Source organism: Chenopodium album, chromosome 3 (assembly GCF_948465745.1).
Source record: "Chenopodium album chromosome 3, dcCheAlbu1.1, whole genome shotgun sequence".
NCBI classification, from domain to species: Eukaryota; Viridiplantae; Streptophyta; class Magnoliopsida; order Caryophyllales; family Amaranthaceae; genus Chenopodium; species Chenopodium album.
Window position 1 is genome coordinate 28,552,939 of NC_137836.1, and position 13,083 is coordinate 28,566,021.

General features: G+C 38.0%; 1 protein-coding gene across 1 annotated transcript; it reads right to left on the minus strand.

The window, feature by feature from the left end:
- Nucleotides 1-4,689: 4,689 nt before the first annotated feature.
- On the minus strand, nucleotides 4,690-6,601 carry LOC145613001 (uncharacterized). The gene is made up of 3 exons (XM_081668083.1): nucleotides 6,379-6,601; nucleotides 6,087-6,203; nucleotides 4,690-5,462 (listed from the first exon to the last, which is right to left on the minus strand). Exons 1-3 carry the CDS (start codon nucleotides 6,571-6,573, stop codon nucleotides 5,001-5,003), a joined length of 774 nt encoding a protein of 257 aa, XP_081524209.1. The 5' UTR covers nucleotides 6,574-6,601; the 3' UTR covers nucleotides 4,690-5,000.
- Between the last annotated feature and the right edge of the window lie 6,482 nt (nucleotides 6,602-13,083).

Consider the following 13,083-nt stretch of genomic DNA (forward strand, 5'->3'; position numbering starts at 1 on the left):
TTTTCAAGAAGACCATCTTTTCAAGATTTGGCGTACCTAGAGAAATAATAAGTGACAGAGGATCTCACTTTCATGAACAGAAGTTAGACACCCTCCTCAAAAAGTATGGTGTCTACCATAGGACAAGGTTAGCCTACCACCCCCAAACTAGTGGCCAAGTTGAGGTTTCTAACCATGAGATCAAGGCCATTCTAGAGAAGGTGGTGGCAAAGTCAAGGAAAGATTGGAGCGACAAGTTGGACAACACCCTTTGGGCGTACAGAACTGCATTCAAGACCCGTATAGGTACTACTCCATATAGACTCGTGTACGGAAAATCATGTCATCTCGCGGTCGAATTGGAATATAAGGCATATTGGGCTATTAAGGAGCTCAATTTAGATGCCAAACTAGCGGAAGAAAAGAGGTTACTTCAACTTAACCAACTCGATGAGTTTAGTTTGACGGCCTATGATAGTGCTCGAGTCTACGAGAAGACAAAGAGCTGGCACGACAAGATGATCCTTCCGAGAGAATTCAAGGAGGGTGATAAAGTGTTACTATTCAACTCTCGACTTAAGCTTTTCCCAAGAAAGTTAAAGTCAAGGTGGTCGGGTCCTTTTATTGTAAAAAGGGCCAATAAATTCGGTTCTGTGGAGGTTTTCGATGAACATGGTAACGAGTTTAAGGTTAATGGCCAAAGACTCAAGCTATATCATGACGGGGCTACGATTGGTGCAGTTGAATTACTTCACCTAAGTGGTTCCGATTCACTTTGAGTTTCACTGTGGTAAGAGGGTCGTGCGGGACCTAGATAAACCAGCGCTTTGCGGGAGGTAACACGTATTTCTTGCTTTCTAGACTAATTTTTTTTCTTTATTTTTATTTTTAATTTTTCTTCAAGAGGTGAGGAGAGTGAATTTTACCTTTCATGAGTGTTGTGTACAGGTTTTGGATCACAAAGTACGGAGGTTTTCAAGAGAACAAGGCGAAGAAAGAGAAGCTCCAGATCTGGGTACGGGCCCGATTTGCTTGGCTCGCCCGATCGGGCGCGCACCTAAGGTCCAAAGTTAGAGTTCATTTCGCCCGATCGGGCAAGGAGTCCCGATCGGGAGCGAAATATCGATTTTGTCGGAGCTAAATTTCGCCCGATTGGGCGAGGAGCCCTGATCGGGCGCGCAAGTGAAGAAAGAAATTGAGGAAAACTTCGCCTATCGGGTGCGCACTTTACAAATCAGCAAGAACCCTATTCGCCCGATCGGGCGAGGTTCGCCCGATCGGGCGCACCTATTTCTATCCGGGGTTTTAACCCCCCTTCTCCCTTCCCCTTTTCTTTTTATTTCTTACTTCTTCTTTCTCTTTCACATTTTCTCTCTCTAAAACCTCCATTTTCAAACCTTTAACTCCACTTTCAATCCAAGATCTCCTCAAATTCACCCATCAAAACCCTTAAAATTCTTACATATTCTTAATCCTCACACCTTCCTCTACATTTTCCACCCATTTTCTCCCACTTTCTCTCATAATCCCTTCTAACCCTTAGAGAGAGTAAACCCCAATTACCAAATTTTCCACATCCAAATGGCTTCAAAGCGTTCAAGGACACAAAGGGGTGAAAGTTCGAGGCCACAACAACCAATAGTCAACCCGGAGCTTCAAGTACCGGGATGGGAGGAGGTTGTCATCACCTCGGAGGAACAACGGGCTAGGATGCTAAATCTCATCGATCGACAGGTAATCTCAACCCGCTTTGTTCATCATCCCACATTACCTAGATTAGGTATTGATAAATATGTGGAAAAATTGTTTAAAGGCATAGGCATGAGTGGTTTCTTTCAAATGTGCCATGATACATATGATTATTTAACATTAGAATTTATCTCTAGTTTTAATGTTATCAAAATGAATGCTATAATCACTCATGTGCAATTCCGATTATTGAACAACGATGTGCGATTATCTCTTAAAGAATATGGAAATTTGTTTGAATAGAAATCGGATAAACCTATCGAGCCCTCCCATGACCACATTGCCGTGGTCTACAAGAGGCTCACTGGGGAGGACTTAGCTAACCTCCAACACGCCAAAGGGATGTGGGTTCAACAGCCTGTCCCAAAATTTGCCAAAGATTTGCCGGACTCACTATTTTTAGGAAGCATGAACCGACAAATGTGAGGAGGGGTGAATTGGAATTATTGGCATCCTATGTAATTCCTAACGCTGAAAAATTGAACATACCCCATAGGATAGCCAATCACTTCCAAAGGGCGGCCAACGCGGCCAAAATGGGTAGGTCTAGGGCACCTATTTATTTTGGGGGGTTAGTGATCCATATCGCCATCAAACACCTAGGTTGGAACCCGGATGGGCATAGGAAAGTTGTAGGCTCAAACCTCATGGACCTAGCCTATTTAGGGAGTCTAAACTCGGTGCAACCCGTGGGAGGTGACACTTAGTGGATAGTCCACCGACAATCGGGTAGGAGGGACCAAGCATTTACCTTACCCAACCCCGCCTTAACCAAATTTTAGAAGGGGAAGCCTTCTTATACATTTGAGATTAACGACCAAGGCGAGGTTCAAGCACCTCACCCTTCACCACAACCCCACCATTCACCCCAAGACCAATCCCCCCCACACCATTCACCACACTACCCACCACCTCCACCCTTCACCTATGGCATACCCACTTCCTCGGTCGACTATAACGTTGACCCCAATGCCCATTATGACTTTTCGACTTTTAGGAGCCAATTAGACCGTATCGAGATTGGGAAAGGGTGAGTTGAGGGTATGATGCAAAACCTAGATTCTAGGTTAAGCACCTTGGATGGTCGGGTAGGACACATAGAGAGGAATCTTGGGAGGGGTCTTTACCCCATGTACGATGACTATGCACGCCGAGGGGCTATTCCCCCCGAGGCTTTAGTTTCCGACTAGTTCCAATAACCCCAAGGAGGGTACTCTCACCCCGGAGCATTTGGTACTTATGTGGACTACTCGTCAGTCCATGGATATGGGGGTGACGCTCTTTTTGGGGGTATGAGGGGAAATGTGAACCCTAACTACTTTGCAGGTGGTTTAGGTTATGGTGGTGCTGGACTAAGCCAGGGTGGTGCCGGCTCGAGCTATGGAGGAGGATATGAGAGGATGGATGACGATGAGGAGTAGCTTCTCCTAGCTACCTCCCAAGTCAATGAGGGCATTGCTTGATTTGGCTTGGGGGGAGATTTCTTGTATATATGGTAACTTTCTTTCTTTCTTCTCTATTTATTGCTTTCCTAGTGTAGTTTTTATTGCTTTCCCTTATGAAAAAATACAAAAAAAATTTGAAAAAAAACAAAAAAATTAAAAAATACGTTCCAATGAATTGTAATTCATGCTTCCCTGTGTCCTATACTTAGGAAATATTGTTTTGATTCTTGGTATATGATAATGAGCTTTGTGAATTTGTTGATCATGATTTGAAGTTTAATTGTTTGGATTCCTAAACATGCGTCAATGCCAACTATTTGTGAATAAAGTGCTTGACTAGTTGATTTGGTTAGGAATGTGTGTTAGTTCCTGGTATGTCAAAGAATTTGAGTATTGGTTTGCAACTATTAGTAATGTTTATATAGCTCAATATTATGCACATTGAGGAGGACGAAGGCCGTTGTTCTCTTAGGAAGCCTTCAGACGATATTAGATACATTTGTTCCCTTCTTGTTACCCATGTTGTTGCTTGTGCCTTTTATTGTTTATTTAGTCACATTACAAGCCTATATGAAACCCATTGGTTACTAGTCCCAAGATTGGCTTGGGGGAGCTATTAGTTGGTGAGGTGAGGGAGTTGTGGTGTGCACATTATTTGCACAATGTGGGAATAAAAGAAGAGTGATTGTTCTTCGATATTATGATTGGAAAATATTGATGTTTTGTGTTACAAAGTTGAAAATTTCCTTTATGAGGTAAAAAGAAAAAAAAAAAGAAAGCAAAAAAAAAAATTGTTTCATATGTTCAAATGTTCTATTTGAAGGTTGCTCAAGAAAAAAAATTCAAAAAAAAAAAAAAAAGGGTTCAAGTTTGAAAAAAAAAAGGAAAAGAAAAAGAATAAGTGGTTCAAAGTTTGTTTCAATTCACTATATTCCATATTATTATATTCTTATGAGTGAAATTGTAAGTGTTGGGATTGTTTATATTGTTTGGACACTACAAGAAAAAAGGTAATTAGCGATGGCCAATGTAGTCGCAAATCCGTCGCAAAAATGGATTTGCGACGGATTTGCGACTACTTTGGTTCGTTGCTAAAGACCTCGTTGCAAATCCATTTTTGCGACTAATTTTTGGACAGTCGCAAATTTAGCGACGGATTTGCAACGCCTTTGCAACTACCATTTAGCGACTAACTTTCAATCTTTAGCAACTAAATTATTGTCCGTCGTAAAATATTTGCGACGGATTAGCAACTACTTAGACCAATGTTTTAGGACTACTTTTGCGACGGATTAGTGACTACAAGACCAAACTTTTGCGACTACGAGACTAAACTTTTGCGACTACAGAGACTAGTTTAATTGAGACGGATTTGCGACTATTGAGACTAATGTTTTTTGCGACGGATTAGCAACTACATACGAGACCAAATTTTTGCGACTACAAAACTAATTATTTGTGACAGATTAGCGACTACTGAGACTAATGATTTTGCAACTAACCAATTAGTCTCTAAACCAAATTTGCAGTCGCTAAATATTTGTGACTAACTATCAATATTTGAGACCATAATTAAGCGACAACCAATATTAATCACAAAGCAAAAAAGGTACCCACGCATAAATTCAAATAACCAAAATGTTAATTTTATTCAAATATCCAAAATATCAATCAATTTTTTATCAATGTATTAAAAAACAATATTTAACTTATAAGACTAATTGTTCCAAAAGTCACCTCCCATATAAAAAAAAGCTACTTCAAACAAGAATTAATGACAATGTAAAAGACCAGTTGTTCATAAAATTACCACCAAGAAAATAAAAATCACTTAGTTGTATCACGAGAGCGGGTGACTGCAGGCGTAGGAGGCTTATAAGGACGGTAAACTTGTTTTACAAGTGATGCCATTTCCTGCAATGTTTTTTTCATAGCTAATTTTTCCTTCTTCCATGTAGCTTTTTCGATCTCATGATTTTCGACGAATTCCTTAGCACATTTTAAGCTCTCTGCCGCTTTTTTTTGGCTTTCTTCTACCTTGTTATGGTTTTCTTCCGCCATCTTCTTTAGTTCTTCAACTTGTGAACTTAATTGAGAAATCATGGAAGGAGTGGAAGATGATGCAGTAGATTGAGAAGTAGGATCACTCTTGTAATACATTTGTGAAGCACTCCCTAAACCGTAGACTTTTCCTTTCTTTTGCCCACCTACAACCTCCAAGTAGACTTTGTCGGGGTTAATCTCAATTCCTTTGTTCTTATATTCCTCAAGTTTTTCCATATATTCTCCCTGCATTAAGATATGTATTAGTAACTATGATCTCAAATGTTAAAACTTTAATAAACTAAATACATTTTAAAAAAAAACAACTATAATAAAAATACAAGCAATGACTCGGGACAACGTCCGGGATAAAAACTTGTTTGGACTTCTAAAACACAATTTAATTTAATTGCTTTAGAGCAGCTAATAGAGTATTACCCATCAATGATGCAAGAACATGAATACAAGTACAGTCAGAGTTACCTCTTAATAGATGTTCCAGACTACAAAGGTACAACTATTGGGAACAGTGGATCATGGGTATTTTTATTATAGTTGTTTTTTTTTTAAATAAAAAAGGAAACACTTATAGCAAAATAATTTATGTAAGCAGTTATTAGTAAAAATTTCGGCAGAGTCTCCTTTGTAAATTGAAGAATCCCCTCCTATAGGGTATGGCTTCAAAATAAACCTGTCTCAATTCACATTATGCCATACCACATTAATCATATGATTAATGCCGGCAAATCATTCTCATCCTCCAACTCAATCACACAAACAAATAAACAATCTATAATATCTCCAAACATTAACTACCACTTTTTTTTTTTTTTTTGGTAATCTTAGCAAAATATAGAAGTATACTCATACCATGACTTTTTGAGACTTGTCACCCATCAATTCAACTTCATCATTGCCCACACAAACAGAATGAGTGCTCTCATATACTTCAGCAGCAGTTGGTAAAATTCCATCCTTTTTCTTTGCCTTGTATTAGAAGAAGTTGTTAGCACTAAAAAAAATACAACAAAAAATAGGGGACATAGACTACAGAGCAATTGTAATAAAGACTAGTTATTGTCATCTCTTAGTGGCTAAAAATTTTCTACTTGCTTCAATCTTATATAAAATCACAAGTTAGCTGCTAAAATCATACACTTACCATTTTTTTAACCACTTGAGGAGTAGATACGCTACCTTGGCGATGGCCAGCGTCAAACTTCTCTAATGTTTGGCCAGATAACCGATTATCACTTGCTTGGTTAGAACGTTTCAGAAAATCAGGATGCTTACGCTTATTTATGAATTCAGCTCGAACAGTGTCAGTCATGAAACTAACTCCCTTATGGAGAGGCATTTTGTAAACTTAGTTCAATGTGCCCCTAAGTCGGTCCCAAGCTTTTTTGTCAAATTCTCTCCTAGCCTTAGCATCGAACTCAGTTCTCCAAGTATATTTACGCCGCACATAATTAACATGTAAAGCTTATAATTTTAACTCAAAATAGCATATTATACATATATAATTTTATTTCTAATTTATAAACAAGATTTTGATGGGAGAGTTTAAGCTTATGGAGAGTTTAAGATTTTGATACAAAAACAGTCTATAACAAAAGAAGACACTTCTACATTTATAAACAAGCAGCAAAGAGCCAGCATACAACTTCCTGTATCCAGTAAGCTACAACATCTTTATATAGACTCATCCATGCCAGACATGCTCACTAGTAACAACGTAGATGTAGTTAGGCACCTGAATTATTTCTGTTCCCTTGGAAAGGAAACTGGAAAAGAACTGTAAAATAGTGATTAGAAAACCACTTGATGGGAAACAAATATAGTGCCCATCATACCATAACAATACAAACTAAAACGGGAAGATAAACTTTTGAAATTGATCAAACTTATTACTAAGTTGTGAGGGCTAAGCAGCTTGCAAAAGCATTGTTCTTAGGATTTCTATCTAACTTCTAAGAGAATCTGGTTCAACAGCATAAGCAACCTCATTATACAAGAGTTTCAAATCATTACCTCAAGCTACTAGTAAACCCTTAGCTAGCAGTAAAAAACATGGGGTTTTAATGTGAGCAACAAGGAAATTACAGCAAATATTAGCTCACGATGGTTGCATTGGTGTAAGGAAAGCAGGGTGCAGAAAGGGACCGTTAACTAAAGCTTATCCAATGCAACTAATTAAAGAAACCCAGAAATCAACGCCATGAAGACAGCATTGTCATCAAACCTGGTTGCAACTCAACTGTAAGCTACCCTTAAGAAACTAAATCCCAGGATTTGAAACGGTTGTATTTTTTCCTTTTCTACGGTACACTAAAATGGCTATGCTTCTCAGACTTCTAGCCTAGTTTCCAAACACACAGGTTTCAAGCTGCCCAGTCTTCTGCACAAGTTCAGGCATATTTTACAAGCATACATGCAGAAAAAACTGAACTCACCTGAAGTTACAGCAGAGTAATATTAGTATGAAAATGAAAATTTGAAGCGTTTGCTTGCATGACAATTAGTTTGAAACAAAAGCCAGAAGAAAGTAACTAGGAAAAGGTTTCTCTTTGGCTAAAACATATTTTGTTGAGTTACCCACTACTCGATCTATTTTTTCTCACCTGTTTTCACAATAGCTAGAAAAACTAGAGTACGTAATGCTGCTTATTCACTGCAAATAAATAAGTAACCTAATCAAGACATAAAATCGAAGCATTCTCCTCATATAACAGATTAAATCAGCAACAACCCATATTACATTCAGAGCAAAACAATGAACACTTCTTATACAGTCAGAAAATTTAGAGGTTACACATTTGGATTGGTACTTAAAATTTATTAAAACAAACCTGGCATGGCTGTTGGAATACACGAATGTTGTCTCTGGTGGGGTTAGAAGTGCTGCTGCTGTGGATTGTGGCTGTTGGAGGTGCCCTGCTGCTGGCACTGTGCGCATCAACGCTGATGCAGCGGTGTTGGAAGGGTGGGTTGTGAGCTTGGGGGATGTGATTAGGGACTCTGATGGCAGCATTATGGCTGTGATGGTTCGTCATGTGAGTGCTCAGGTCCGTGTGGCTATGGCAGAGGCTTTCGCAGCACGAATGGGGGTGGTTTTGGCTACTGAGTTAGGCTGTTAGAGGGTGTAATATTCATAGCATGTGAAAGACACCACCTCTTTGCAAATTCCAACTCCAAGGGTAATATAACTAACACTATAAAAATATCTAAGATGACAACTAAATTCTAAACATACCTTAAACTCACTGAACCAACGATCCCTAACCATAAGTAGAACCTCAGTAAAATTCATGTATGGGTGGTTGTAGTGTGCCTTCCAAGATTTTGTGACATTTCCACTAACGGTATGGTCATCAAACCTGATGCAAGAAAGATTAAGCACAAGCATAAATAATGATAATAAGCTACTAATACAACAAATATAATACATAGATAAATATAACTAACCATAGCCCATCTGGTGAGAGCTCAATCTTTCCTTGTTCCACTCCATTCAAATTTTGTGGTGCCACATCATTCTCAACAGCAACATCCGCATTAGAATTTACTTGTACTTGTTCATTAGAAGGTGGTGGTGTCGGTCGTGTGACCACAGGATTTTCTTGGTCAACCGATTGATTATTGGCTCGGACACCGCCTTGATTACCTCCCCGACCAAATTTTGAATTTTTCATGAAGGATTTCATTTTCAAAGAACTAGAAAGATCAGAAGAACAATAATTAATTTACACATAATAACCCATAATTAAAAAAAAAAAAAAATTTAAAAAGTAAGCTTACAAATATGATCAACAAATTTTAAAACATTTATCATATATCAAACAAATAAGATAAACACATTGTCTATCAAACAAATAAGCCCATAACAAAGAAAACACATTGAAAACTACAAGCTTAGAAATTATTCTTCTTCTTCATCCACATCATCATCATCATCATTCTCGTCATCGCTGTCAGTATATCCTAACTCTCCATCAACCTCTTCTTCAGATTTAGTATCATCCCATTCATCTTCTTCATGTTGTTCTTCCTCTTCACCACCTGAGTCGTCCTCCTCCATTTCATCCATATCCTCGTACATAACACCATCATCATCATCCGACGAACAAAGGGTTGGGGTCTCAGCAATGTCTACTTGGAAAATTGACTCATCGATTGGGGCATCCACACTTGACCTAGCTTTAGTCTTAAAAACAGCCCACCATTGACTCTTATCTTTCTTTAAGCTTGGATAAGAGGTAAAATACACTTGATAAACCTGATTTGCTAGAACAAAAGGATCATATGCAGGGTATTTCTTAGAGTGGTTTACATCAACTAATCTATACTGCTCATGAATATTCATGCCATTCACTGAATCCATCCAATTACATTTAAACAAGACGGTTTTGAAGACATTTACGGTCCCCAAGTAGACCAGCTCAATGACTTCTTCTAAAATGCTGAAGTAATCAATTTCCTCCTCACTTATTACACCCACACCATAATTCATAGTTGCCTTGTGCTTTCCATAATCAAAAGTGTGAAACTTAAAGCCATTGATGTCAAATTGCCTCCATGTTTTGACTTGTCTAGACGGACCCATGGCAAGTGCTCGAATCACTTCATCAGTCTCATTAGATTCGATAACCTAATTTCAAATTCAAGCCATTAATTAATAAAATATATAACCTTAGTCATATTTAGCGAATGATATATCGAAACTTAATTGTAAAAACTTACAAAATCCTGAAACCATTTGGAAAATTCATGTGAAAACTTGCTCCAAATATCATGTAGGTCAATACCAAGATATTTTTGCATCATCGACTCTTCAAACTTCCTATAAACCTTAAAACGTTAATTATCTAGCAAATTGCATAAAATAACTACCAATTATAGAAATTTGTACCTTTCATATCCTCCTAACACCCCACAATTGGAAAGAACATAGTGGTGTGCATGCTTGACTTCTTTCGAATCTAAAAACCTTGTTTGGACACCTTTGCCACGACCTTTGCTAAATTGGAATAATTCTGGTATAGTTGAATCTAGATCATCATCATCAACAACATTACGTCCTAGATCTCTAGATTTCGTATCAACATGAGGTTGAAAGTAATAAGAACAAAAGTTAGAAATCTCTTCTGCAAGATAAGCCTTGCAAATCGAGCCTTCCACTCGTGCCTTATTACCAATTTTCTTCTTCAGATGATTAAGAAATCTACAAAATAAGTTAAATTGACTCATTCACATGTAAAATTATAAATCATATAGAAGAAACTTGAAAACAATGGAGTGGATTAGGAAAATGTATATTACCTCTCAAATGGATACATCCATCTGTATTGCACAGGACCACCCACTTTTACTTCATGTGGCAAATGAACGGGTAAATGCTCCATTGAATTGAAAAATGCAGGTGGGAATATTTTCTCCAACTTGCATAAGATTTCTGGAATGTTTTTTTCTAAACGAGTCACATCATCTAACTTTAATAGTGTAAGAGCATAGATCGCGAAAAAATTGGCTGATTTCAGTGACTGCTTTCCAAACATTATCAGGAAGAAGTTCTCTCATTGCAACGGGCAACAACCTTTCCGTGAACACATGACAATCATGGCTTTTCATTCCATGTATCTTACAGGCTTGCAAATCCACACATCTACCAAAATCAGAAGCATATCCATCTGGAAACTTAAGATCTTTTATCCATTCACACAACACTCTACGTTGTGCTTTATCAAGAGTGTATGGTGCTTTTAGGAAGATCAAGCTCCCATCATCAGATTCAATAGGCTCTAAGCTACTCCGCTTACAATATCGCTGAACATCTAGGCGAGCCTTATCTGTATCAACTGCGGTATCTTTCACATTCATTATTGTGTGGATGAGTTGATCAAAAAAATTCTTTTCAATGTGCATAACATCTAAATTATGTCGAATCAACAAATTTTTCCAATAAGGAAGCTCCCAAAAGATGCTTTGCTTATGCCACCCTGTCTTAACCTTTTTTGATTTTGTCGAACGGAATTTTGGATCAATGGACTTTGGAATCTCCTTAACCTGCTCCCATAGTTGATGGCCCGTCAATATTGGAGGAGGCAATCGAGTTTCTGCTCTTTTTTTGAAAAAAGCAGTGCGGTTTTTTCTATAAGGATGTGTAGGTGGGAGAAATTGACGGTGACTATCAAACCATGATACTTTAGAGCCGTTGTCTAGCCAAAAATATCTATGCTTGTCCATACAGTATGGACAAGCCATCTTTCCCGATGTAGTCCAACCAGATAACATCCCAAACGCAGGAAAGTCACTAACCGTCCATAAAAGGGCAGCTCGTAACTTGAAATTTTGCTTTGTGGATACATCATATGTCATTGTACCTACTTCCCATAAATATTTCAATTCCTCAATCAAGGGTTGCATGTACACATCCAAGTTCCCTTTTGGGTTTTTAGGACCCGGAATGAGCAAGGATAAAAACATAAACGGCTTCTTCATACATAACCATGGAGGCAAGTTATATGGGGTAACAATTACTGGCCAACAAGAATATTGCCTTCCAAATTTTCCATGTGCTGAGAAACCATCTGTGCATAGACCCAATCTAACATTACGGGGCTCACTTGCAAAATCCTTGTATGTGTTATCAAGATGTTTTCATGCTTCACTATCACTTGGATGGGTGAGTGTTCCACTTACCCTAGGATTTTGTGAATGCCACTGCATTTCATGTGCAAGGTCTTTAGTCGCATAGAGCCTTTGCAACCTTGGCGCGATCGGGAAGTAGAATAACATTTTGGCCGGCACACATTTTCCACGAGAAGTCTTCTTATAACGCTCCCCCCCACATTTTGAACACTTTTCAAGGTGAGCTTTATCCTTCCAAAATAACATGCATCCTTTAGGGCATGCATGTATCTTCTCATGAGGAAGTTCAAGGCCCTTTACCACCTTTTTAGTGTCATAGTACGTCTTGGACATTGAATTCTCATCAGGAATTACTTCACTAATGAGCGATGAAATACTATCGACACATCTATGGGGCAAGTTGTATTCACACTTCAAGCTCGTAATCCTTGAAGCCATCTCTAAAACAGATAATCGACTTCCTTCATACAATGGTTTTTGTGCGGCCGCTAACATCTCAAAAAACTTCTTAACTTGAGGATTAGGTTCTTCTTCAACATTCCGAATATCTTCATGCATTGGATCACCATCAACTTGACCAAATGCATCAATAATCATGTCAACATACGGATCCGATCGCTGATCAGATGCTTTTAAAGAATCAAAATCCTCTCCATGACAAACCCATTCATAGTAGTCATTAAAAAATACTTTTTATACAAATGCTCTCTAACACTTTCAACATCTAAAAAAGGAACATTTTTACACTTTGAACAAGGGCATCTAATCTTTGAAGATTCTTGAAAATCACGGTGTTGTTTAGCAAACTCAATAAACCCTCGCACGCCAATTGTGAACTCTTTTTTTAGTAGTCGACCTTCTAATCTCTCATACATCCATTTTCGATTCAATTTCTCCATGATCCTAACTGCTAAACGACATTGTTAATCATACACACATATTCATTGGGTGGGACAACATAAATATAGAGAAACCAAAACAAGAAACTTATTAGGAACACAAAAAAAAAAAAAAAAAAAAAAAAAAAGAAACTTAATGCATCAGGGTATGATATCCACGATTTGCATATGCTTATAGTGAAACAAGAAGAAAAAAACTATGATAGGTACATTGATACCATTGTCCATAATTCCATAAGGACGCTCGGCAGCTCTACTCCAAGAAATTCTTATATATGTAATTTAGTACACAACTATAGGCTATAGATAGATAGCCGATC